A 27985-nucleotide genomic window follows, 5' to 3' on the forward strand; every position below is an offset into this window, starting at 1 on the left:
AGAAAGCAATTACTGGTCATCCACCAAAAATTAAAGGCATAAGGTGAAAAATTTATTTTATACAACTCAATTATGTTAAATGTTATAACACATATCGGAACTGTAAATGCACCATTGCTTCACTGCTATTAGTAGTCGCTGTACCTATACCTATCAATTCTGAAGGATTTTTTGTTTTGTTTTTGGTGAAATTTTATCATTCTCTGACTAGTCCAGAAATTTTGGGTTATTTTCTAGTCAAACAAGTATAGAGCTTCTATAAATGTGAACAAACAGTTTATTTACTAGTATAAAAATTTTAAGTAACATTGGAAATTACCTGGACATAGCCTCAAAAATCTAGCTTTATGAATGTTAGAAACAGTATGAAAATGTTAATACTGACTTAAAGTTGCTAGCCTTGATGGACTCACATATTTTATTACCAATTTCTGAAAAATTTAATTTTCCACAAAAACAACTTTGATAATTAAATGAAAATATAGTCAGAAATATTGCCACTCTCGGTGTTATTAATTATTGGGGAAATTTCCATCCCTATTGCTGTTGTCAATCTGTCATTACATGATAAGGACCAAGAAATATGTATTTTAGTAAATCATTTGTTAGTGAATATTATTCAATTGAAACCAAAGGAATTTCATGTAGTTTACATGTCAAGACTCAATTCTTTAAACTAAATATCTTGAATTCAAAATTTACTTCAAAAATGAAAGGGGCTTAGCTTTTCCAGTGCAGTGTTTGGCAAAGTCAGGCTTTTCATGGAGTCCTGGATGAGGAGTCCAAATTTGGCTCTTTGGCTGACTGCAGAATGACTTGTCATCCCAGGTCCTTAAACATGCCATTTTGCCTCTAGGTCATTGATTTTCCAATCATAAAATAAGGAGACTAACATTTCCTTGTGTATGTGTGAGATCATAGCATCTGTAATGACGTCTATGCCTTCCATAACCAACACGCCATCCACCCCAAACATTAGAAAATGCATGCGGTAGGAAAAAAATAGTGAGCTTACATCAACTAAACTTGAAGTTGGACTCTTGAAAGATTATTTTATTCAGCTTCAGGCTTTAAGCCTTGGAAATAATCTTAGATGCAAATGGTGGTAGAATTTTCGGAATGAAAGCAATTGTTTCATTCACTGGTACCAACATTTCTCTTCATGAAAATTATAACATTTAAAAGAACTCCCATTGACCTAGAATGAGTGTTTGATCCTTTCACTTATGCGAAAAAAAATTTATTCTTCTTCAAAAAATGTTTTTAGTATAGCTGTTGGTTTTTCATTACAGAATGCTTACTAAAAATTTAAATAATTTGCCCTGTGGAAAAATTATTTGTGATAATTTTCTTGAAATTATTTCAAAATTTATGGAATATTAAATATATGGAAATATATGTGTAGAGTGTGCATTCGTGTATACATTTTTTAAAGGGAGAAGCTTTTAAAAGATTATAAAATAGAAAGAAAGACTGCAAGATTCAAAACATAGATCCCCTTAAATGACACTTCCATCACCAATAATTGGACTGAGTTACGTAATTTTACTTTAGCAAACAGACATGTATTCTATGTCTCACACGCCACCTGCTGAATGAGAGGACTCCAGATGAAAGGTCAAGAACATAAAACCACAGGAGCTTTTTGAGTGGGTCTTCAACTTAGTTAAAATAAAAATAAAGGACCTGTGTTCCTTGAGAACTGGCCCCTAATTTTTCTTTCTCTACTTCAGAGTGTGGCAATGATGTGTTTGGGGACTCTGGCCAAAATTGAAGGTTTAGGAAACATTGAACATGACTTGAGAATATTTAGCACATTTACAAATGCATTTGGAAATATTTATATCACCATCTATATAAAAATGAAACTGTGAACAGCTGGACAAGAACACTGGTCTACTCGCCGAACTTTTTTCCAAGTTCCTTGACATCGAGGATTACCAATTGCTTGCCAATGGAGAGTCTGATTTCTGAAATGATATTTCAAAAATGTTAGTTATACTAAAAGCATACCAAAGAAAAGTCTAATTTACAGAATTAAAACTCAAAGTTAAAAAATACTGATCACAGTCTGAGCAATACAGTGAGACCCTGTCTCTACAAAAAAAACATATATATATTCATAATTATATATATAATATATATAGATATAATTTATATCTATATTTGTTTTAATTAGCCAGACATGGTGGCACATGCTTATGGTCTTAGGAGGCTGGGGTAGGAGGATTGCTTGAGCCCAGGAGTTGGAGGCCATGATCTCACTGCTGCACTTCAGCCTGGGTGACAGAGTGAAACCCTGTCTCAAAAAAAAAAAAAAAAAAATTATTTGGAATGCACTTGAAAACTCTGTGTTACCTCCTTCCTCCTTCCTTCCTTTTTTTTTTTTTTTGAGACAGGGTATCCCTCTGCCGCTTAGGCTGCAGTGCAGTGGTGCAATCATGGCTCACTGCAGCCTCAAACTCTTGGCCTCAAGCAGTCATCCCACCCCAGCCTCCAAGGTGGCTGGGTCCACAGGTGCATGCCACCACATCTGGCTAATTTTATACAGAAAAATTATTTGTAGAGATGGAGTTTAACTGTGTTGCCAAGCTGGTCTCAAACTCCGGGGTGCAAGGGATCCTCCTGCCTTGGCCTCCTGGCTCACGCTGGGATTAGAAACATGACCCACTGCACCCAGTTCCCCCATTTTTTTTTTAATGATCACAAACAGAGTTTCCCTTGTTTAGTTTCTCTCAAAGCAAGTTTTAATTAATTGCTACTTTAGGACACCCTCATGTTGACAGAGTAACTTGGGGTTACTGTATTTGCTTTTCCTGCTCTATTTGAGTACAAGTGCTGCATAAAGGAAAATGGCTGACTGTTCCATGTGTATTTACACTGGGGGGTCTGAACTAAATGATCTCTTTTAATGCTTTCCAACTCTTTGATTTCATAATGAAAAAACAATGAGAGAGCTGAAAAGAGCAAAGCCAGATGATTAAAATTATTATTTTTAAAGTCACTGCTACCTCAGCCAGGGTGTAAATACTTTATGGGTACAAAATAAATTATAAATTCATTTAAAATCAAAACATGGATGAGGTATTCAGAAAAATATTATGTAAATATTTTCTATTTGATATAAATTCCTTGCCCACTTTATTGTTCATATGGTGTGCTCAGTGGGGGCCATGAGGCTCTAGTGACTAATAAACATAAATACAAGTTATTAAATATGAAAACATTCTACAGGAATAATAATTGACTGGAAAGGCCCATATTTTACGTTTTAATCTGTATTTCTACCAGTTTCACCTGACATACTGAAAACCATAATCTGTGTGTGACCTAAATTAGTCTTTGCCCAATAGTTGCCCAGCATGAAGTTGACTCTTCTTTTAGTTTTGAATAGTGTTATCAAATTTAAACACTAAATAAGTGCAGAACTGGGATACAGGTGCATGACGGTAAAACGTTTTTGGAGTCAATTCTTTCAGAGAAACCTACAGATTTTTATAAGATTGTTATACTGCAGAAATGACCCCACCACTGTCTCAGTCAGGGTTTTATGAAGAAGCCCCACCAAGCAACAGTTCTGAAACTTCACTGCGGGTATGAATTACCTGGGCAGGGGTCCCCAAATTAGGACCCTGTAGAGGCCAAAGCCAGCCTACCCCTTCTTTGTGTCTGGACTGTGACTTAATAATTTTTATGTTTTAAAGTGTTGAAACAATAATGATATTTTGTAATTATATGAAATTCAAATTTTAGGGTCCATAAATAAAGTTTTGTTAGCACAAATCCAAGGTTCGCATAGTGTCTGTGACTGTTTTCCTGCTACAAAGTCAGAGTTGAGGAGTTGTCACAGAGACCACACAAAGCCAAAAATAGCTACTCTCTGGCCCTTTACAGAAAACGTTTTCTGGATCCTGACCTAAGACATTATTAAAAAATCCACCTCCAAAGAGTGATTCAGTTAGTAGGAAATGAGGTTCAGGAATCTGCACATTTTACATCTCCATCTCATGAGATTCTGATTCTAGTGATCTTCAGAACACCACTTTGGAGTTGGAGTGATCAGGTTTTTGGTGATCATTTGGGAATGTGATCTAAACTCCAATATCCTTTTTTTTTTTTTGGAGACGGAGTCTGGCTCTATCACCCATGCCAGAGTGCAGTGGTGCGATCTCAGATCACTGCAACCTCCGCCTCCCGGGGCTCATGTGACCCTCCCAGCTAGCCTCCCCAGTAGCTGAGACTACAGGCATGCACCACCATGCCGGGCTAATTTTTAATTTTTTGTAGACATGGGGTTTTACCATGTTGCCCAGGCTGGTCTCAACTCCTGAGCTCAAGTAATCCACCCGCCTCGGCCTCCCAAAGTGCTGGGATTACAGGCATGAGCCACCACTCCCAGCCCCCAATATCCAAATGGATCCATATTCATTGCTGGTGTATAGGGCCTGTGGGTTCCATGGTGGGAACTGGAGCCCTGGCCCCTAGCAGTGCCAGAAAGATGGTCCTCCTCACCTACTGTTTTGACTTCCCAGTCATCCCTTGATATGTTACATACTGGTCAGCTGTCCAGACATGGAGAGGACACGTTTCTCAGAATGAGTGACAAGAAGAGTACTTCAGTTAATTTCCCTCCTTACCCATCGGAGTCCAGGCCATCTCCGGAACAACGAAGGCTCACAGAGTTCATAGCTGGAGGCTGACAATCCACACACACCGTGTATCCCTCTCGGAGATACTGCATCCATCTAGTCAAGGGCCGGTTTTCCAGAGCACAGTGAGGAGTCAAGGACTCTGTCTTAAACTCCATACAGTACCTACAGCAAAAGAAGTAACAATGACACTTGCTGTAATGAGCGGTGGCCTAACGCTGTAGAAAGTCTTAGGAAGCCTGTCACCTCCGAGGGCATCTGGCCGACTGGAGCAGGTAGTGAGTGCATCTTCACAAGTTACGTGTCAATCACCTTTAAGGTTTCTCATTCCCTGAACCATGGTGAAACACTACTCATAATCACAAAGAACCTTTCTGCCCTTTTTCAGTCCATCACTGAGCTCTCTGGGCAACATAAATGTGCAGAAGTTTGGATATCCTGTACCCTGTCTAATCAGATCACTAAATTGTGCACAGAAGGCCAGGTTTTTGTAGAAACCCAGCCCTTGATAATTTTGCTGATCTTAAGGAATTCTATAAATTGAACAAGCACTTGCTTGAGCCTGAGAACCCTAAAACGTGAGCCCAGGAGGGCTAGTCCTTAACACCTAGGCCAGCACCTCTGCTGTTCTGCTCCACGAAAGTACCCGGGATATTCCTCACCCTCTCCACCCACCTCACGTGCATGGTCTGGAGTAATGATGATAAGTTTTGACTTGAAGTCAATCATCACGGTTATATTGGACATCACAGGTGAAAGCAGAAGTGGGAGGCTGAGACGTACTTTTCTGAAAGAAGTTAGTGTCACCTTAAACTGAGCTGTGGAAATCTCTAACATTATATGTGACTAGACACTGAATGCCCAGGGGAGCATCCAGACATGTGGAATATTTTAGAAATCTGTACTTCAACACAGTTTTCCAATTCTTCAGGGAAACAAGACATAGTAAAAACTCTGAGTATTGTAGCAGAAACTTGTTGCATTGTCAGTTCCATGGGCTAATTTCTTACCCATACACTTATGAGTTACAATAGGTTGAATGGGAAGTGTTTGGAGAATCTGCTTTAAAGACCTTTAATAATGATAGGTACAGCTAATTAGTAACTAAAGGTAACAGTATCTTTAGTTATTGAGATAAGAAATCCTACAATGTGGCTTCAATCAATTTTAGACAGCTAACCCCAGACATCTCTTTTTTTTATTATTTATTTTTCATAGAGATGCGGTTTTCACTATGTTGCCCTGGCTGGTCTCAAACTCCTGGGCTCAAGCAATCCTCCTGCCCCAGCCTCCCAAAGTACTGGGATTACAGGTATGAGCCACCAGGCCCAGCCTCAGGCATCTCTTCAATGCTATTTTCTCATTAAATGCTCATACCAACCTCATGTGGTAGGTTATTAACAGTCATTTTTTAGGAAGAAAAAACTGAGGTGGAAAAAGTTGTTCAAGGTCTTATGCTAGTGAAGGCAGTGTGGGGACCTAAGCATGCAGCTGTCTGGTATTCCTTATCTGATGGCAGAAGAATGGATTTCAGTTGAGCGTGAAGCTGACTTCCAGCCTGTGCCAATAGATTTCCATAAGAAACCTCTGACTTGAAGTGTGTGTCACTTTCAAATTCACCAAACAGAGGTGGTGCTGAAGTCTAAGGTCCCACATAAAGACTGCAAGAGAAGCATCCTTAGTATGATTGATAAAATAAGCTCGTAAAATAATCTCATTTGTATACAGTTTGTTTCTTGTTGGAGATTGGACCTGAGAGGTAGATACTTCTTTATAGCCCCACAAAAACCAGGAGGGGACAAGTATTTTCCCAACCCTGATGAAGAGTCCATATTTTAGCCAAAGTCAAAGAGCAAGTAACAGAAGAAAACATAAACCAAGTTGACCCTCTTGCATTGACTTCACTATATAACTGGAAAAACATGATTTAAAAAAAAAAAAACAACAACAACACGAAATTACCCAGCATCCTCTGTGTGCGTAGACCAGTGTGGAGACGTAGCTTGTCGTGTTCTCTCCTTGTTGAATGCAGAGGTAGTTATAAAGGCAGGAACTGGAAAAGGGAGATTTCTGTTGAATTCAGGGAGCCAAAGTACTCAGAGCATCGTTTCCCAATCTTGGTTTTGTACCTGTCTAAAGGTCTCCATTCCTAAACTCACAGGGCTACGGCACACCATCAAGGTGTGAAATAAGGCCAACTTACAAATTTGATAAAGATGTATGTGCACACAGATGGGTAGGGAGGGGGCCTGCAGGCCTTTGACAAGCACATTTGTCTGCAGTAATACAACTGTGTGAGGAAGGAGAGGGGCCAGGAGGAAAAACTAGAAGGAAAGGAAAATGGGGGTGAGAAGGGGAACAAGGGAAAAAGTGAGATAATAGAGATTATGAAGAGAAGAGGGGGTTTTTAAAAATGAAAGGAAGAGAAAGAAAGAAAGGGAAAAATAAGATAATAAAAGAATAGAAAGGAAACAAAGAAGAAATGAGAAAGAGAAAACAAAAGAGAGTAAAAGGGGATGGAAGGAGAGAAAACAGACAACCAAAGGGAGAAAAAAATGAGAAAGGAAAAAAGCAGCCGGCGTGTTGATTCATGCCTGTAATCCCAGCACTATGGGAGGCCATGGTGGGTGGATCACCTGAGGTCAGGGGTTCAAGATCAGCCTGGCCAACAGGGCAAATCCCTGTCTCTACTAAAAATAAAAAAATTAGTTGGGAGTGGTGGTGAGTGCCTGTTAACCCCAGCTACTCGGGAGGCTGAGGCAGGAGAATCACTTGAACCCGGGAGGTGGAGGTTGCAGTGAGCTGAGATTGCGCTCCTGCGCTCCAGCCTGAGCAAAAGAGTGAAACTCCATCTCAAAAAAAAAAAAAAAAAAAAAAAAAGGCAGAAAAAGCAGAGGAGGAAAGAAGGTGAGTCTTCCCCAAGCCTCAGGTAACCACAGCGGGAAAAGTTCATGGAAGCTCTGCCCACCACATAGTACCAATGTGGCTGCCCAGTGCCAGCCTGCACAGCGTTGTCCCCACACAAGCTCAGGGAAAGGAAGTCTTCAGTGGTCCCCTTCTTTTCCCTCTTCCTCCCCACAACTCTACCCCAACTCTGATGCTCTGGGTCAGAGAAAAAAAATGGTGCCAAGAATCCTTCCTCCTGCCTCTGCTCACTTTAATTCTATTGTGTTTGTGTGTCTCCTCTCTACCTCATCACTAAGTCTAGGGAGGCATTTGTTGCTATAATAACACCTATAGGTTCCAGTCTCCTGGATTGACTCTGTTGTCATCTTGAGGAAGGAAGAGTTTTGCCTTGTCCATCACTATAGCTTCACACATTTACACACTCAATAAATATTTGTGCAAGGAATAAATGAACCAGTGAGTGAATGAATGAGGTCATGGGTTTGCACCCAAGACACACAGGCCCTACTTCCCTGTAGTCTCCTGTTCCTATACTGAGCCTTGCAGCCAAGATGGCTCAACAGTCCTCCCTACCTCTGTTTCAGAAACTGGGCAATTCCAGGAAAGGTAGACACAGCTGATACCAACTTGTGAAATGCCAAAGTCATCATCAACATGAGTTCAACAATGTGAGGATACTGGTCGCAAAACAGATGCTTCAAGCCTACATGTTGATTTTACCTATCTCTTTACTATCCCAAGATGACAAACCTTAACTCTTCTTGAGCTTTTCTTAATGAGGAGTTATTTTTGTATTACTAGGGAATTTAAGACAAGAGGCCAGGCACAGTGACTCATGCCTGTAATCCCAGCACTTTGGGAGGCCAAGGCAGGCAGATCACTTGAGGCCAGGAGATCAACACCAGTCTGGCCAACATGGTGAAACCCGGTCTCTACTAAAAATTATACAAAAGTGAGCCGGATGTTGTGGCATTAGGCCGTAGACCCTTCTGTCAGGAGGCTGGGAAAATCGCTTGAACCCAGGAGGCGGGGACTGCAGTGAGCCAAGATCACACCACTGCACTGCAGCCTGGGCAACAGAGTGAGACTGTCTCAAAAAAAAAAAAAGACAAGAGCAGCTGCCTAATACCAGGTAGCCACTTGCTCCTGTGTAGCTCTTTTTTTTTTTTTTTGCTACACTGACATGTTTAATTGTTTTCCAAATGTGACCGTAGCGTTTGCATTTCTAAGATCTACAGACAGAATTAGAAAGAACAAGTGAGTGCACGTATATCAGGATCCCTCTCTGTTTCTCTCAGACAGAATTATCAGAAACACAAACATCTAAAGGATTTTAGTTTTCCCATATATTTTCATTTCTGTTCTTCAGACACATGTATGTATTTCTTCACTAAGTGAAGAATAAATTTACTGCTAAATCCATGCAGCATTATACAAGTCCACCTGTAATTTTTTGGGGATTCTTTAGCTCAGATATTTATGTAATCGAGTTTGTATGCATATATCATTACAAAAGTTCAAAGGCAAGGTTCTTAATGTATAGCTCAGAAAAGTTATGAAGTGGAAGGAAAACATAAATATATGACTCTAGTTTCTGATACAAAATTCTTGGAAAAGGTTCTATCATAATAAAAATAAAAGCTAACAATTACACACTTCTGAGTTTCCAGGGACAACTCTAAGTCACTTTTCATGTATTAATTTAATTCTCACAAGCCTCTTGAGGTAGATCCTATTATTTCCCCATTTCACAGATGAGAAAACTGTGGCACAGAGAGGTTAAGAAATCTGTTTAAGGCTCATACCTAAATATAGCCCAGCCAGGCAATGTCTTCGAAATCAAACTCCTCAGGGCGGCACTCCACTGCCTCTATAATAACACAGATGACAAAGTTCCAGTACTGCCTGCAGCACGTTTCCCATGAATTATTTAAATTCGGCTTTATTTTCCCTTTCTGTCACTAATCACTGTGTTTTATGTGAAGTCAGATTTAAGAACGGAAAAGAGAAACTTTTAGCCCCTTGTATCTGGAGTGCCCTCAGGCCATGAGGTAGGGGAGCCAGGGAGGGCACGCAGTGGACGCAGGGTCACCCCCTGGGTACCATGGCCCCTGGTATGTGTATGGCCTTCTCATTTACAAAGTAATTTCACATCATATGTTACTAACCTTCACCAAAACTTTGCAAAGTGGTGTTATACCAATTTCATTCATCAGAAAACTGAGGCTCACCGAGGTTAAATGAAGGGAAGATAAATAGTACGTGACTAAGCAAGAACCCAGCACAGAAGCTATCTTCTGAGGACTTGGGGGTTTTCATTTTTGTTTTCCATTTTCTGTTTGTGTTAGAGACAGGGTCTCACTCTGTTGCCCAGGCTGGTCTTCTGGGGCCCAGGCTGGTCTTCTGGGGCCCAAGCAATCCTTCTGCCTTGGCCTCGCAAAGTGCTAGGATTACAGACATGTGCCACCAAGCTTGGCCCATCTGTTTTTTAGGACTTTCTATCAAGCTTGGTTTCATGCTCTTGGGATTAGGGTGCATCCTAAGAGCAAGCCAGGGCTGCTCCCCTCCATGTCCTGCCCCCAGGCCTTGGGCTTGGTAGTGGTACATTCTATTGCCAAGGTCCCTCTCCTCACATGATCCAGACTGCCTGGAGGTCCCAGAACCAGCACTACTTTTTAATACACCCCCCTGATTCAATTTGCATTACTTAAGTAATGAAATAACTTAGAAATTGTTTTTGCCTCCCGCCCCACTTCTGCTAATGTGCGGAAACACGTAACCCAGCATCCCCGGGACAAAGGCCCCCAATAAATCTAAGTTCCCCTTCCTGGCAACAGTATTCAAGTGCAATATATTCTTTGTTCATAGGCGATTTGCCAATGTTTCTGGCGTTCTATCAGCCTACCATTGTTTGGTTTTACAACAACTTCCACTTCTAAAAGCAGGGCATTGCATATACTTACTTTGAACATGAAAGTAAATTAAATTTGCTTTGAGAATTTCGTAACGCCCTCTGACACAATGGGGTGTCACAAAAGCAGGCCTGCGATCACTGGTCTGTAGATATGGTGCAGAAGAGAGTAAAATGAAAAATTGACAAATAATATCTACCTAGAGGCATATGGTTTATCATATTGCACCATTGGTCTCCTTTTAGGAGGAAAACACATATATATAAACAATTGTCATTGATGTGCAACACATTCAGTAATGTGGCTTTTTTAATTTGTTTTTATGATAAAAGTATAATCATGGTATGCATTAAATGAAACAGGAAAAAGGAAATAGCTACTTGATCATTAATAAGAGAGCTTCGGGGATCATGTTTCCTTCACTGGCTTCACGGGCCTTTGTATTTCTACTTAGTTACAAGAATCTGTAATTACAATTTTAGCTGTAATGATGACAGTTAACAGCAAAACACTATTGAGGTGGGAAAATCCCACAGGACTTTTAGCCAGGAGATCCAGGTTTAAGTTCCAGTAATCCTTCACACGTGCTGTCACCTCTTGGAACTCCAATGTCCTCAGGTGTAAACCAAGGATAATGACTCTGTCCTACCTCTCTGTGGAGGCAGAACTGTGACCCCAAGGATGTCCGTGTCCTGATCCCCAGAACCTGTGAATATGTTATATTACATGGGAACAAGGAATTAAGGTTACAGGTGGAATTAAGGTTGCTGCTCAGCTGACCTTAAAATAGGAAGCATAGCCTGGGTTTTCCAGGTGGACCCAATGTAATCACAGGAGCCTTAGAAAGAGTTGGTCAGAACCTGGCCAGCATGGCGAAACCCCATTTGTACCAAAAATACAAAAATTAGCCGGGTGTGTTGGCGGGCACCTGTAATCCCAGCTACTTGGGAGGCTGTGGCAGGTGAATTGCTTGAACCTGGGAGGCAGAGGTTGCAGTGAGCCATGATTGCACCACTGCACTCCAGCCTGGGTGACATGGCAAGACTCCATCTTATATGAAAAGAAGAAAAAGAAAAAAAAGATGTGGCAACAGAAGAAAGGGACAGAGAAATGCACTGTTGCTGGCTATGAGGATAGAGGGCAGTGGCAGTGAGGAAAGGATGCGGGCAGCCTCTGGAAGGTGGAAAAAGCAAGGAAGAGGAGTCTCCCCCAGAGCCTCCAGAAAGGCCTGTAGCCCAGCTGACACCTTGATTTTTGCCCAAAGAAACCCATGTCAGACTCTGATCTTCAGAAACGTAAGATAATAAATCTGTTTTGTTTTTTTGATACAGAGTTTCACTCTTATTGCCCAGGCTGGAGTGCAACGGCACAATCTTGGCTCACTGCAACCTCTGCCTCCCGGGTTCAAGCAATTCTCCTGCCTCAGCCTCCCAAGTAGCTGAGATTACAGGCATATGCCACCACACCCTGCTAATTTTTTATTTTTAGTAGAGACGGGGTTTCACCATGTTGGTCAGGCTGTTCTCGAACTCCTGACCTCAGGGGATACATTCACCTCGGCCTCCCAAAGTGCTGGGATTACAGGCATGAGCCACTACACCCCGCCTAATCTGTGTTGTTTCAAGCCACTAAATTTGGGGTAACTTGTAGCAGCAGCCATAGAAAATGAATACACTCCACGGGGTTGCTACGAAGGCTGAACCAATGATGTCTGTAAGATCTCTCTGCTATGCAAACATTAGGGATTCGTGTGCCGCACCACAAAGTTGCCTGATCTGTGAACAGGAAGTCCAGTGGGGGTGGGAGGCAGTAACAGGGACACAGGTGATCATGCAGCAGGATGAAAGCCTCCAGGTTGAGTGTGGGCTGCTTCTCCATGCTCCCACGCCAACCTGTGTTTCCTTCTATCCCAGAGCTCACCACCATGAGTTCTATTTAGCTGTGATATGTTTATTAATCAAGTTTGGATCTCTAAAACCTAGCACAGTACTGGCACACATAGGAGGTGCTCAGTGAGTGTTAAGTTAATGAAACCCATAAGTGAATGCATAGTGCCTGGAGTGAAACAGGGCCTGGGGCCCATGGAGAATCCACCAAATTGGATGTTCACGTGATTGCCTCTCATGTCCCTCTTGTTTTCCTCTAGTAAACCATCATTTTCCAAAGAGCATTCCACAGCACATGAATGATTTTAGTGGGACGCTCCATAGAAAGGGAGGTCATATAATCAAATTAAGTGGGAAAATACTGCAAATCCTCTCTCTCTCTTATAGAATAAAAATGCAGATCCACATAATAAAGGCTCTGAAAAGTTCTTTGGTAGCGAAAACTGTTTGATTTACCCCATATTTTCCAACTAATCCCTTTTCTTGCACAACTATTCTAATAAAAGAGGATACGCTTTGGGAACTTCTGCCTTCAGGAAAGTGCTACTTAGGTGACCCAGCTATGACAGGGGGGTGTCTGTCACGCTTGGGCTACAGCAGTGGCTCTCAAACTCCAGTGAGCATCCGAAGCCCCTGGAAGCCTTGCTAGAATGCAGAGTGCTGGGCCCACATGCAGGGATTATGATCTCATGGGTCTGGGTGGGTGAGGCTGAGGAAGCAGATCCTGATGCTGCTGCTCCAGGACCACCTGTTAGGAATCACCAGACAGGGTTGTTGGAGGGGTCCTGTCTTCCCCAACTAGCTTGTGACAGGAGTAATCATCACCAAGACATCTCCAACAGGAGGGGAATGCTGGGGACCAAAGTCAGGACTGCAAATGCCAGCCGCCCTCCCTCAAGTAGAGATTTCTCCTCTCTTCCCAAGCTGACATCTTTTATTTTATGATAGTAGTGAAGGAGGCTGTTCAGTACAGATATGCTAAGACATAGTCGCTAACAACTTCCTGCATTGTCCTGGGTAGAGACCCAGGGCTGGGAAGGGGAGCGCGACAGCCTGGTGCCCCACTGAAGAGCCTGATGTGCTGAAGGAACCCTCTAGCAGTCAGGCACGGCACAGGAGTAGGTAGGCTGCTTTTCCTGATAGGTTGGCGCTGGCTTTTAAGAACCACCAAAAACATCCACAATGTCCCACAGCGTCTTCCTCCCCGAGCCGTTTGTGTAGTGTCTCTGAAAGTGACTGGGCACATGTCTGTGAGCAGCCATGCCTGAAGCGCTCAGTGATCTCCCTGTGACCTTAATATGACCTCCGCATCAATGGGGGACAACACTCTGGCCCCTCCACTTGCCACTCCACTACCAGAGTGATCTTCTCCCCTGCAAAGAATACCCCAAAGATAAAGCCCAGAATCCCAAATAGGGTGTTCTCTGTGCTCCCACACGCCAACCTTCCTTTGCCAATTGCGTGCGGGCCTTGCACTCCCCCATGTTACATAAAAGAGCCAAAGATGCTTATTCCTCACGCTAGGCTAAGACCCTTTTAGCTCGCAAACATGCTGGCACAAAATTCAAATTTTTTACACATGCAACTGTTTTTAAATAGCCAAATAGGCAGATTTTTAGCCACCTAGGCCTGCCTGCCTGCACACCTGTGAAACTATACCCAGCATCTGTTGGCCACTGATAGGCCTTGTGTTATCAGACCCCAAGATGCTGCTGCCCTTCTGAGGTCTCTGACCAAGAGACTCCCCACTGTGCTGCTGGATGACCTCACCTTGACATTTAAGGCCCCTTTCCAGTCTCCCTCTCCCCCAGGAGTTGCTGTGCCCTTCTCCCCAGCCCACCATAAGCCTCTGAAAAGTCTCATGCTGTGAGGGCGGCCCCTCTCATGCAGCCCTGTCCAAGCACTGCCCAGTAAAGCTTGCTGTGCTACTGCCTCTCGTGGATACAGCTTTTCCCTTGATCAGCTTCCAAATCCCTCAAACCCTCTACACCTGGCCATCAGGTTTAACCGCACTAGTCTGCCTGTCTGGGCAGTCTACATACCTCAGCCCCATCTCCAGGGAAGCCCCTCCTCCTCCTTTTCCCTCAAGACCAAGGGGAATCACCTGATTACACCCGCTGAGAGCTCCCTGCACCTCTCACTTGTTTTCTACAGGTTGCACCAATTACTGCAGCTGTAAATCCATTAACTCCCTGGATTATCTGATGATTGCACCCCTCTCACTAGGCTATGATCTACCTGACAGCAGGCTCCACATCAACTTCTCTCACCATCGTGACCCCAGTGCCCAGCCCAGCACCTGGCATCAAGTAGACTCTCAATAAATATTCGTGTGTGGAAAAAAAGAAGGAACAAAATGGCTTTACAAGGATTGTGTTGACATGAAATTTCCACATTCCTATGAGAAACACATGGTTTTTGCTATCCTGAGAAGTCAGTGTTTGCCCTATTGGATTCAATGCAGATCAACACATTAACTTTTTCATTTATTTCTCTGTGAGCCTTGTACGGTCTCTGGCTCATTAATGAGCCGATTCCTGGCCCCTCCATTGGCCACTCCAAAACCAGAGTGATCTTTTCAAATTACTTTAGCCCCAATCCAGTCTTGAGAGGAGAGGCAGGTAAAAGGAATCATTTAAAAATAATAATAAAACGCCGGGTGCAGTGGCTCACGCCTGTAATTCCAGCACTTTGGGAGGCTGAGGCGGGTGGATCACGAGGTCAGGTGATCGAGACCATCCTAGCTAACACGGTGAAACCCTGTCTCTACTAAAAAATACAAAAAATTAGCTGGGCCTGGTGGCGGGTGCCTGTAGTCCCAGCTACTTGGGAGGCTGAGGGAGAAGAATGGCATGAACCCGGGAGGCGGAACTTGCAGTGAGTCAAGATCATGCTACTACCCTCCAGCCCGGGTGACAGAGTGAGACTCCATCTCAAAAATAGTAATAATAAATAATAATAACAATAATAATAAAACAATCATTTTATCATTGTTTAGAATTCTGTGATTTTTCTGCGATTTTCCCACATGTGTGAGTGTGCATAATGAAACAGGAATTGCAGTGGAAGGTGAAATAGCGTTATCCTTCCTGGACACTTACTATGCTGTGTGAAATGTCATCCTCCTATCTAAAGTCCTTCATGACTAGCTTGATTGAGTTCACTCAAAACCACAAGCATGCGGTTTATTTCATTACTGAGCCCATGCACAATGAGAATGGGCCATCGGATTATAAAACACACGAAGGGAAGTGAGGGAAAGGCAGGCGTTTGCACAGCTGGCCATAATTCCTTTATTAAGCATTTCCTGAGCTTCCTATCTACTTTGGGCAGCCTGGCCCATCCCACTCCCTGTGGTGGATGGAACTTTCCCTGGCACAGCATATGGCCTTTTATGGGATGAAGTGGTCAAAAAGTCATCACAGATAACAAAGGCAGCAACCATGAAAACATCAGTACCATAGGAGTGCCCGCAGTTCTGGCCCTGCGGGGTGGAGTACTCCAGGCAGCCGGCTCTCTCTTCCAGGGGTGGGCAGGGCGCCCCGCCGTTCTGAGGCTCCTGCTGCACAGAGCGCCTCCGCACACGGGTTGTAGGCTTGCACTGGTCTGCACAACCACTCCAGGGGCTCCATTCCCCCACGAAGCATGGGCGAGCTGAAAAACAGCACAAAAGGACGCTCACCTGAGTAAATCCCGCCAGGTTGTCAGGCTGTTCCCGCCAACACAAACAGCTGAGTTTAGCCCCATGTAAACTTCGCCTGGCCCCAGGCCCTGTATCAGGAGATGCACACAAAGCCTCAGCAGGTCCCAGTTGACACTGACTCCACCTGCCCACCCTGATGGTGAACTGATAACCTGGTAGCCCTTAGAAGCAGCTGGATACCCGTGGATCCTAAATGTGGGTCTGACCCAGGGAAACACACCCAAGCAGAAGAGACGGATGCTTTCAGGGGAATTTCTCATACTCCCTGGGCCGAGATCAGATATTTGCTTTTGTTTTTCCTTGATATTAACTTTATTTGCCCCTGCCCATAACATTTTTATTATAACAAGACATTCTCATCATAGACAATATAAACAAAAAAGAAGGTATGAAAAAGAAAATGTACTTCACCCACCAACAATCCCATCACCTACCCAGGTCAATTCTTCTCAGCAAATGTGTCTTCATAAGAAACAGGGCTTAGGGCCATGCATAGGGACCCCTATACTTTAAGTTTCTCCTGTTTACTCTATTTTCTTTCTCCATGGCTTGTAGACTTGTAAACTATGAGGGTTGGAGTTTAGAGATGAGCCACCAGGGCCCAGAGAGGTAAAGAGTATTCACGGTCACGCATGAAGAGGCAGAGTCAGGCCAAGAATCTGGCCCTGGAGTCTTTGTGCTGTTGGTCTACGCTTTTCCACACCATTTGGTCGGCGTGGGGCTCAGCTGGTTTCTCGGCAGCCAGCCGTGCACTGGGCTGCTCCCTGGAGTCCAGCAATACGTATTAGGATTCCCCTGATGGACAACTAAAGCCATTCTCCTTCCTTGATTCTGAAGTCCACTTACCAAATCTGAAGATGTAATTTAAAAATGCAATTTCCTCACCATGACCATAAAATCAATATGGCATCACATTTAACTTTCTCATTCAAAGTTCTAATGTGTCTCAGACTGTAATCAGCTTTTACATTGAATTATTTCAGGATTTAAAATTAAATATAAGAAAAGGAAAGAACCAGAAGACAGAAGACGTGCCCATGACCTAGATGCCAAACCTTTTTTTCCCTTGAAGTGTGATCCACTTTCCTGTCATCCTCGTACTTTCCAATTCATAGTGTTTCCCACAAGAATTAGCACTCTGACTTCTTTGAAAGCTTGATTTGAACTTCTGCATTTATAGTTTTCGGAGGACATGTGATTTGGCAGCACATAGCTACCCCTGACATAAAAAGGGTCCCAAGCAACATAAACATGTCAGTATTTTTAAAATTTCCAAACTAGTTTAAAACATGCTTTCATTCATCAACTAAATACCTATAGGTATCACAAGTCGACTACCTAAAGAAGCCAGAATGAGCCACGTTAGAGTTCATTCCCAATATCCGCCATGCATACCTACATCTTTCAGAAAACCACTAACAGGTCACTTCCTGCTTTTGTTGGCTCTTGTTAGCCCTTCCCATTTTATTTTCATGATTTCATAATTTCATTGGCCCATCGAAGCAAAAGGCATTGAAAGAGATCCCCTAGGCTGTGAGCTGATTGAGAAGGATTACTTCTATCCTTCATTATTTCAATACCTCTTTTCTTCCACCTTCAGCCTTGAGTCTAGCTAGTCCTGCTGTGATGTGTTAGGCTTGAACAATACTTAATAAGGCATACAAAAGAATGCACTTGTTTCAAAGATTAACATTTGGACATCACTATAAAATACAATTTTGCCATAGCCTTAACTCAGAACTTAGTAATATGGCCTTGAGTTAGACTCAGTTCTTATGGTAAAAGATGACACTGGGGAGGGTTTTCTGACTGAACTTAGCCTCCCAGGATTCCATCATCATATGTGTCTCTTGTCTAGTATTTGTTTCTTGTCTTTGGTTTGGTCTCACAGTTGCAGTCCTCAAAATTACAGAATCAATCACTGCATCAAGTTGTTCCTGTTGGTTACAGTTTGTCCTTAGCAAAACGCTATATCCTATTTTTCCAATCCATGATTTTAAAAGCTCCATAAAGAGAATCAGAAAGTTGTAGGGTCCAGAACAATGACATCTCAATAGCTTCATTATGAGACAAAATAAAAAACACTCACTCAGAATTACAGGAATAAAAAGGTGTTTCACAAAATATTTTGTGTCAGAAGATGAAATAAATTAAGAAGTATTTATTCCTATACTGCACCAAAGATTCTATTCTTGGTTAGCTTGTGAACTTTTGATTATTTGGATTGCAAGCCATCATAGATCACAAGAGATCTTTGGTCATGGAGGATAGGGGAAGTAAGGAAACTTCTGACAGATTTATTACAAGTCATTTATTATGGCTGCCTGACACAGATTTCCCTCTGGACGATTCCAATAGTATTCGTGTCCCCTTTCCCACTAGCTTATCTAATTCACATCTATTCACAGCATATCAAAATATTCTTTTTACAATCTGACCTTCTCAATCTTCACTTGAGTTTCACCAGCTGTTAATGGAGCCGATAGACTGTGGCACCTAGGAGTGGCATGGTGGCCTTTGACTCCAAGTTTGTCACAGCTTCTCAGTTGCTTCAGAGTTAGAATTTGATGACATCATCCACCCCTTTTAGGAGAAGAAAGCCTAGATTTAATGGGTGCCAAGAAGCTCGGTAAGCTTTCTCTTTTCTTTTCTTCTCTGTTTAAACTCAAGTTAATATTCGGGTTGGGTCTCCCCAGAAGCAGCCTGTGAGACATGGATTTAAATGCAAGCAATTTATTTGTGAGGTGATCTCAAGCACCATAGAGGAGTGGAGAACAGAGTCAGAGAAGCAGACAGAAGAGAGCACAGACAGAAGAGAGCACAGACAGAAAATAGACACTTAAAAGCTCTGCTGAAGGCCTGGCAGGCACCTCTGGCTCTCAGCTCATTGGAGAGTGAGATAATGGATATAGATTCAGAGTGCAAGGAATTATCAAGTCCTTGCCCATTTACCAACTGGTCCCCCTTTCTCAAGAGCTTTCCAGCTATCAGAGATTCCTACCACAGCCAAAGAAGAATAAGTGATATATCTCAGTAATGAATCACACACAAGAGCAGCACATTTTCACAGTCCTAATGGAGATAGCCAGTCATGTCCAAGTACAATTACTTTAAAAGATGGATCACTAATTTTTTAAAAGAATAAATGACTTAAACTCCCTCATTTCATTTGGATTTCATCTGACATCCGAACTCCCTGCTGTGACCTACAAGCTTCCATTCCTGCGTAACCTGGCCTCTGCCTGACCTTCCACTTCCACCTGCACTTCACCGCCCATCTCCGCTCCAAGTTCAGCCACATGGGTCTCTTTACCCCTTGAACACACCAAGCTCTTTCCCACCCTGGGACCTTGTACACATTTTTACTCTGCTGGGAATATTCTCCCCACACTGGGCATAGCTGGGTCCCACTCACTCTTTAATTCCCAGACTAACTATTTCCTCTTCAGGGAGTCTTTTTCTGGCCAGCTTTTTCTAGTCTTCGCCCAGCCCCATGACACAGACACACACACACACACACACACACACACACACACACACACATTTCCTTTCAGAGCTTGGTGTTCCTTCCCTTGTAGCATTGCCATAATTCATAATTACATATTTATTTGTTGTGTTTATTGTTGATGCCCCTGAGGATCATGATAGTTTTTTATTTCATTCCTGGCACTTGGCACGTGGTAGGTGCTTAATCATATTCATTGAACGAATGAATGAATGAATGAATGAATGAATGAATGAATGAAATGGCATTGGGCATGTTTCCCCTCCTCTCTAGATAATGTTCTACATTGAAACAGACTCTGATCTGTTCATATCATTTGTTAGAAACCAAAGCACTGACGGAGGCTCCAGCAAAGGAAGGAAGTAGGGTGGAAGGACACAAACAAATCAGAAGCCCCCACAGCCAAACCCATGGGAATTCTTAGTCTGGCCCAGAGTTTGGGCTCTCCTGGCAGCAATGGCCCCAAGGGTGTCCATTGGAAGGAGCACTGTTTTCTGTGCCTAAAGATCAGGTAGGTCCAAGCTTCTCCTGGCAGCTGCGTGTCCTTTAGATCCATTCTGATCTATGTATATCTCCTGCCAGGACCACATTTTGAAAGTAACAAGCTTCTTTACTTTTATTATCTGTGCCATAATATGGCATTTCCTTTCATCTGATCCAAATTTCCCTCACTCAAGAATTTCAGAATATGTTTAAAAACATAATAATCCACGCTTACCTTTTCTGTACCACTCATGGTCTGACGTGGTCTGTGCCACTCATGGTTTGGGGAGGTCTCCTTTCCTCCCAGCCAGACTCTTCAAGGTCATGTCTTCCGCTTTTGGACCCATCTTTCTAGGCACTTCTCATCTCGGAGTTACCACTGGACTTTCTCTAGGTCTGTTCACAGCTCAGGAAGTTGTGCCAACCAGAGCAAGACACCCTATTCTCAGCCTTTAGGTACCAAAGGGTCATTTAAAAATATACATATTTTTTCAAATGCTTTTCTAGGCAATGCCAAATACATGCACACAGAGAGCAACAAAATGAGCCGACAGCCAGAGCCATTCATTTTATAAAGAGAGTTTGGACTATTTCTTCTTCGATGTGAGGCGTTGTTCTTGTTTTCATGTAACGGTGTCTCCTTGGTTAATCACAGAGACTCAAGCACTCTCCTTTGTAATCTAGCCCTGCCTATTGGCTCTTTGCCATCTAAAAGTTTAAGACCACCCACAAATAAGTGCTTTCTCCCTCACACTGTGAAGTTCAAATAGTCCTAATCATTCCTAAGGAAATGTTCTTACACCATACCCACAGCAGTACCCGTTTATGCACAGCTATTGTTTCTTCACATTCTGTGGAAGAAAAAAAATCCGGTCCTAGTATCCCCCAACACCCACACATGCACACCTCATAGTGACAAAAATTTAAATATATGTCATCTCCCTTTTCTTTTTTTCTTTTTTCTTTTTTTTTTTTTTTTTTTTTTTGGAGACAGACTCTTGCTCTGTCACCCAGGCTAGAGTGCAGTGGTGTGATCTCAACTCACTGCAACCTCCACCTCCTGAGTTCAAGCGATTTTCATGCTTCAGCCTCCCGAGTAGTTGGGATTATAGGAGCGCACCTCCATGCCTGGCTAATTTTTTGTATTTTTAGTAGAGACGGGGTTTTGCCATGTTGGCCAGGCTGGTCTCGAACTCCTGACTTCAGGTGAGCCTCCCACCTCGGCCTCCCAAAGTGCTGGGATTACAGGCATGAGCCACCGTGCCTGGCCATCATCTTCCTTTCTCTTTCTCCATGTGTATTCCTCTTTCTGTAGAACCTTGTCAAAGCTTCTCTGAAAGCCAAATGAGACTACGTTCCCCAAGTGCCTATTACTCCATCAGAAAGCTCAAAAAAATGATCAAGACTTTTTTCCCCCTCTTGCGGAAACCATGCTATCTGGCCCCCAAAGGGTGGTTTTTTTTCTTTTGAGACATTTACTGGACTAGTTCCTGAAGTACTAGCAAGATGATATGGGCTGCGTCATTTGATAAATAGAATTTTATACACTATGTAACCCAGGGGAAAAAAATATATGAATAAAAAAGAAAATCGTACTTTTTTTTTTTTTCTGGGTAACAGGTTTCCAGGTGAGTTGTTTTCTTGTTTTGTGCTTTTCTGTATTTTCCAAATTTTCTGCAACAAACATATATTTTGTATATGTTTGTATACAAAATATATACAAAGGAAGGAAAATCTTTTATAAAGGAAATGTGGCAACACCCTGGATGGCAGTGTCATCTGAAGCCATGGACAACATCCCCCGGTGGGGATGGGTGGGACGACTGCTCACACTCTTTTGACAAACATTATGAAGTGGCATCATGATAGCCATTGGGGTTTATGAAGATGAGCAAGACACACTCTGCCCTCGAGGGGCCCCGAGTAGATGGAGGGAGAAGGCTTGCTCACTCTGCTGGTGTTTATGTGGGGCCTACCCCGCAAAGCACACTGCTTCTCGTAAGACCTCATTTCTCTGAGGCAGAAAAACATCATGTTTTGACATGTGGGCTCTGGATCCGGAGGATCTGGCTTCAAATCTCACTACACCACTTATTAGCACTGTGACTTCGGACAAGTTACCGAACCTGTCCGTGCCTTGTTTACCTCGTATGTAAAATGAGACCAAAATGAGGAATAACTTCAGCGGGTTGTGGGATCAAGTAAGTTAATAACTGTGAAGTGCTTGGGAGAGTGCCTGGTATGGAGTAAATGTTAAGTGTTAACAACTTGACCCTCCTTCACTGCTCACCCAGGGCCGCAGCCAAATTCTACTAAGTCAAGTTCATTTGAATACTGGCTCCAGGCAGGCCCTGCTCTTTTTTTTTCTTTAAAGCCAAAGGCGACGTCTCTCAGACTGTTCTGGCTCCTATAAAGCCTCAACTCTGTAAATCATCGTAGACTCTGGCATCTTTCCTTTGGGTGAGTTTGGAGCCTATATTTTCAAGCATGGTGCCTCTTTCCCTCCAGATATGATGTCATCAGACTTTGGCTAGTTTGTTTCCTAGACTCTCCATAAATCTAGGAGAAGACACCAGCCCATATAGGCTATTCAATGTTTGTCCTGCTTCACTTGGGTTAATTATTACCCTCTCCTTAAGCTGCCAATCAATGATCTAATGCAACTACTGTTCTACGATCTTAGAAAATGCAAACTCTAGGAACCCAGTTGGAGAATTAGAGATTGGGGGTGTTACCCACTTCATTAGCAAGTCTTCCAAGAAGTTCTTCCAGGGCAGGGTAACTTGGATCTGTTCCCCTACTCTACTTTTCCCCATCCCTGGTAAGGCACAGCCAGTGGAGAATTTTCCATCCCTTTTTTAGTGGAGGTGGGAAGGGAGCCGTGATGCTTCCTTGGTGTTGAAACTCATGCCATTGTCGTAATGAGATTTCCTGAGATCATTCCCGAACAGATGTATTTGACAGTTTAGTAACTGTATAGATTCAACAACATTTTAGTTTTTACATGAGAAAAAAAGTCTTCTTATTTAGAAAAAGAAATGCCAGTATTTAATCTCTTAGCCACATAATAACAATAGTAATACTGCATTTATCAAGATGAAAAAATCAGAAGGAATAGAAGTAAAGCATGCTTAGTTACACTGACTCAGTTACATTTTCCATTCACGTTGAATGTAATATCAGTCAAAAAAGGCTTTAGGTAGCAACAATAGGTAATATAATGGGTAAGCAGGAAAAGAGGGCCAGGCGCCATGGCTCACACCTGTAATCCCAGCATGTTGGGAGGCCAAGGCAGGCAGATTGCTTGAGCCTAGGAATTGGAGATCAGCTTGGGCAACATGGTGAAACTTCATCTCCACAAAAAATAGCCAGGCTTGGCAGCACACATGTCTGTAGTCCCAGCTACTCAGGGAGCTGAGGTGGGAAGATGGACTTGAGCCTGTGAAGCAGAGGTGTGGAGGTTGCAATAAGCTGAGATCACACCACTGCACTCCAGCCTAGGTGACAGAATCAGATCCCCTCTCAAAAAGAAAAAGAGAGAGAGAGAGAAGAAGAGATTCTAAGAGGCAGAATGGTTCTATGGGCATAGAGTAACTGAGGGTTCTGAGATGCTGAAACCTGATTTATCCAGGAATAAATAATAGCCATAAATTGGCACAAATATATGTGGCAATTGGCAGTCTGAAATCAGGCACTTCAGATCTCAGCTCTGCTCATTGGTGTTAACTTGAGTAATGGAAACCCTTGGAAAGCCTTAACTGTTCTGTCTATAAAAATACTAGTATAAGTCACCAGGTTCTTTTCCCAAATGCTTGAGGCAGTTGAGTCTCAGAACTCAGGACTTCCCGGATCTTAGAAAGGGAATACAGTCTATGTACCTTATTTGGAGTGTTCGCCTCTCCTTAGCAGGGTCTGGAGCAGTTCCTTGAAAAATATATTAATATTTTTGACGCAAAATATAAACAAAGATTATCAATATCCTTCTATCAGTGCAAGTCAGGTGAGATTTTTGCCACCAAATGAGTTATGAAAAAACTTTAAAATGTTAGCACTTTTTAGATTGGGATTGTCATACGGGTTTGTGGACCTGACCTGCTGTTCTTAAGAATTGTTGGGATGCCTGGGCGTGGTAGCTCACACCTGTAATCCCAGCACTTTGGGAGGCCAAGGCAGGTGGATCACTTGAGGTCAGGAGATTGAAACCAGCCTGGCCAACATGGTGAAACCTTGTTTCTACTAAAATTACAAAAAAATTAGCCGGGCATGGTGGCGGGCGCCTGTAATTCCAGCTACTCAAGAAGCTGAGGCAAGAGAATCGCTTGAACCTGGAAGGCGGGGGTTACAATGAGCCAAGATCACGCCACTGTACTCCAGCCTGGGTGATAGAGTAAATAAGACTCCTTCTCAAAAAAAAAAAAAAAAAAATTGTTGGGAGGATTAAGTGACACAAAGTATTAAGTATCTGGCACATGGTGTGAGTTGAATATAATGTGTTTATGATTTAATATTAACAAATATAAATTATAGCAATATGTTGTCAGAAAATTATGATGTAAATATTTAATCAAATAAAATATTCTCCGCTGTCCACTAGTGCTAAGAGCCAACCGACAGTACATTTGCTACCTAAATGTCTACCACAAGCCAGGTGCAGTGTAGCCTCCTTCTGTCAACTCCACAGTCCCACACAGTGGTTTCATCTCCCCTGCCCTCACCTTTTTTTGAGACAGAGTTTTACTCTGTGGCCCAGGCTGGAGAGCAGTGGCGTGATCGCAACTCACTGCAGTCTCTACCTCCTGGGCTCAGGTGATCCTCCCACCTCAGCCTTCTGGGTAGTTCAGACTACAGGTGCGCTACCACACCCAGCTAATTTTTGTCTTTTTAGAAGAAAAAGCGTTTCGCCATGTTGGCTAGGCTGGTCTCAAACTCCTGAGCTCAGACAATCCGTCTGCCTTGGCCTCCCACTGTGCTGGGATTATAGGCATGAGTCACTGCTGCCTGGCAGTATCATTCATTCCCCTTTAATGAGGTGCTTTAGGCCCCACGAGGGTGACTTTTCCAAAGTCACAAAGCCAAACGGCACCAGGGTAAAGGTCGAACCCGGGATTCTGACTTTAGAGGCAAAATTGAGGCATTCAGATTACTTCTGGGATTTAAAAAAAAAAAATCACAAATAAAAAACAAATATTTGAGACTTAGACTCTGTGAGAGGAAAGGCTGCATTCCAGGAGTTGCCCCAAACCAGCTTCCAGCTGCCAGGTCAGCTCTGGGCCCAGGAGGCCAGGAGCCATGGTCCATATGGTTGTGGCGTGGGTCCAGGGCTAAGCAGGCCGGGCCTCTCAGCTCCCGGCCCTCTGCTCTCACCCTCGGAGGGGCAGACTCAGTCCCACCAAGTGGCCACCTTCCGACTGTCTTTATTTTCCTCCTCCCTTTGCAAGAAACTTCAGACACAGAGAATTTCTCAACACAGAGCTTTTCAGTCCCACACCTGCTTCCTTCTAGGCCTGCAAGGTCCTCTATTGACTCTGCCACAGGGTATTGCAGGCTTCAGAATATGCTCCTTTTAAAATTCAATCTGACACTATCTCCTTTTTCCCAACTCACAGCTCTTCTCTGGGGCGCACACTTACAGTGATTTCTGAGAGCTTCAAAAGACAGCAGGCCGTCTCACCGCTTCCGTACTTAGCCACTAAATCCCGACTCCAAAACCATAAGCTCTTTGTCACACTATTCTACCGCCTAGACCGAAAATAAGCAATTTCTTTTTGACCAAATAAAGACTGAGGGTTTTGCAATTCCTGGGAGCACTGTTAGGTCTCACTAGAAAGCAAGTTCTTCTCAAGACATTCGCCTTGTCTCCTCCTCATCCCTCTTATGTGCCTGCATCTCTCCAGATCTGGCTGCCTCCAGCATCTGTTCTGTTCACCATTTTGGCCTCGAGGCCTAGCACAAGGCCTGGCACAAGCAGGTGACGTCCACAGTAACTGCTGGACTGTGACATTGGGCTTCCCTCCTACAGCCTGCCTCTCCCTCCTCCGGCAGGCCTCTTCCTCATTCTGCAGGTCCAGGCTCACCCATTACTTCCTCAGGGGAGTCTTCCTTGAATTCCCTGGGTCTTTTAAGTGCTCCTAGAGAAAGTCCTAGAGACCAGAGACTGCATCTTCATCACTTCTCTATCCCTGCGCTTACCACAGATCAGGGGACACTAACTGGGCCACAGGAATTCCATCATTACCTTTAAAACATAGGCAAGCCCCTCATGAGAGAGGCTTTGCTTGAGTTATACAGGGAAATGAGGCCGACAGTTTAGGATGCTGTGAGGAGGGGCTGGAGACACCTGGCTCAAGGGCGCTGCATTTCCTAAATAGCTGACTCTTCCATCTTACTTTAGTAGTAAAATACTCTGGCTTTGCAGCCAGAAAGGGAAAGAAGCTTATCAAAAAACTTTATCAAAAAGAATATCAATATTCACAGGTAAATCATTAGCTTTCAACCAGGGTCAAAAAATCTTAATGCTTTCAAGTGTGTTCTTTCAGCATCGGGCCTGGCGGCGGGCTGAAGCCCTCTTCAAACAGCACAGAGGCAGGAGGGGTGCCCCCCGTCACTGGGTATCTGGTTGCCCAGGGAATGGCATAGCCCCAGAAAACGCTGAGGATCCCACAAGCCGGGATCCTTCAGCTCGAACCCTAACATCTGTGTGGCTTTGGGGATGATGTGATTAACAGGAGCAGGGCGACTTCCACTTCCATGGCTGGCTTCTCTCAGGTACACCTTGTTCCTTAGGGCTGTACTCATCATTTGTTCCTTTATCTTTTAATTCAATTAAACCAGTTTTTATTGAGCCCTTACAGGGGCAAGGAACTGTGAGATACTGTGGGAAATCTAAAGTTGAAAAAGACTGACCCTAAAGGAAAACCAGCAAGATTACAACATAATAGGGACCTCGAGATACAATCCTTGTCATGCTGTATAGAGAAAATTGAATTCCAAGAACATACTGTACACCTCCTAGGAAAAAGAGCCTGTGCTACATTTTGGGGTCCAGAGATGAGGACACCTTCAGTTTTTTAAGACCTTGCTCTTCAGAAGAAAGTATTAATACCTTCCCAGAGCACGCCCTTGGCACAAAGTGGGAAGATTATACAATCCTGCCCTCATCACCCCTCACCAGCCCCAAAGATCGCCGAGGGTTAACAGAATGAAGGTGGTGGAGCCTGGCCCAGGGACATGCCCGTTATCTGTCAGTGCCATCTCTGCCGGCCAGAGGTGGCCCTATCCAAATGGAGTTCCTGAGTCGGAGATTTCGTCACCCGGCTTCCCTCCAGGAGAACAGCGGGATCCAGCCCTTCCATCCAGGCTTTGCTCTGTCTGGGGGTTGTGGGGAGGACACTTCGCTGTCTAGGAGGGGACTGGGAGACTCTAGGATGAATGGAGCCTGGCGTACCTGGATGGCAGTGGTGGGGATGGGTGGGGATAGAGGGGCTGGCACGCCAGGAGGGAAGGGGCTGGAGGACACCTGGCTCAGGGGCTGAGGTCCTTGGCACAGAGCCCTGCCCTGTGCCCGCTGGTTGCAGGCGAACGACCGGCGCCCCACCCTCGGCCTGGCCACCCACCTGGGCACGCCCTGTCGTAGTCGAAGCAGCAGTCCCCGGTGAGGCGACAGGCTTGGTCGCAGAAACACGTCCCGTAGACCCTGTCCAGCCTCCAGCCGCGGGCGAAGCAGGCGGGGTCCCGGCCGGGACAGCAGCGCCCGGCCTCGGCGCAGCCGGCCTGGGATCCGGGCCACAGCCGCGCCAACGCGCACAGCGCCATCCACAGGGTCCTCATGGCCAGGGTTCCGGCGGCGCCTGCGACGCGGCAGACCCCCCGGGCAAGCGCTCTACTCCTCGGCTGGCCGCGGCCCGGGAGTTGCCCGAACGGCCGGAGAGGCACAGCCGGGC

At 44.0% G+C, this 27985-nt stretch overlaps 1 protein-coding gene across 1 annotated transcript; it reads right to left on the minus strand.

Annotated features, from left to right (window-relative positions):
• Nucleotides 1–30: 30 nt before the first annotated feature.
• Nucleotides 31–27977, minus strand: SBSPON (somatomedin B and thrombospondin type 1 domain containing). The gene is made up of 5 exons (XM_005563530.4): nucleotides 27659–27977; nucleotides 15814–16008; nucleotides 6612–6702; nucleotides 4638–4814; nucleotides 31–1970 (listed from the first exon to the last, which is right to left on the minus strand). Exons 1-5 carry the CDS (start codon nucleotides 27870–27872, stop codon nucleotides 1853–1855), a joined length of 795 nt encoding a protein of 264 aa, XP_005563587.2. The 5' UTR covers nucleotides 27873–27977; the 3' UTR covers nucleotides 31–1852.
• Between the last annotated feature and the right edge of the window lie 8 nt (nucleotides 27978–27985).

The sequence above is a fragment of the Macaca fascicularis genome, chromosome 8, assembly GCF_037993035.2.
Source record: "Macaca fascicularis isolate 582-1 chromosome 8, T2T-MFA8v1.1".
Classification (NCBI taxonomy): Eukaryota; Metazoa; Chordata; class Mammalia; order Primates; family Cercopithecidae; genus Macaca; species Macaca fascicularis.

Bases quoted from the DNA above. Each gene is read 5' to 3' on its own strand.
- SBSPON (XM_005563530.4), bottom strand. From the start codon at position 27,872: ATGAGGACCCTGTGGATGGCGCTGTGCGCGTTGGCGCGGCTGTGGCCC. The intron at 6,703-15,813 runs GTACTGATGTTT...TCCCTTTTCCAG, and splicing joins GAACTGCGGGCACTCCTATG to TTCCTGCCTTTATAACTACC. The intron at 4,815-6,611 runs GTAATTTCGTGT...CTTTTGCTGTAG, and splicing joins ACGCACACAGAGGATGCTGG to GTACTGTATGGAGTTTAAGA.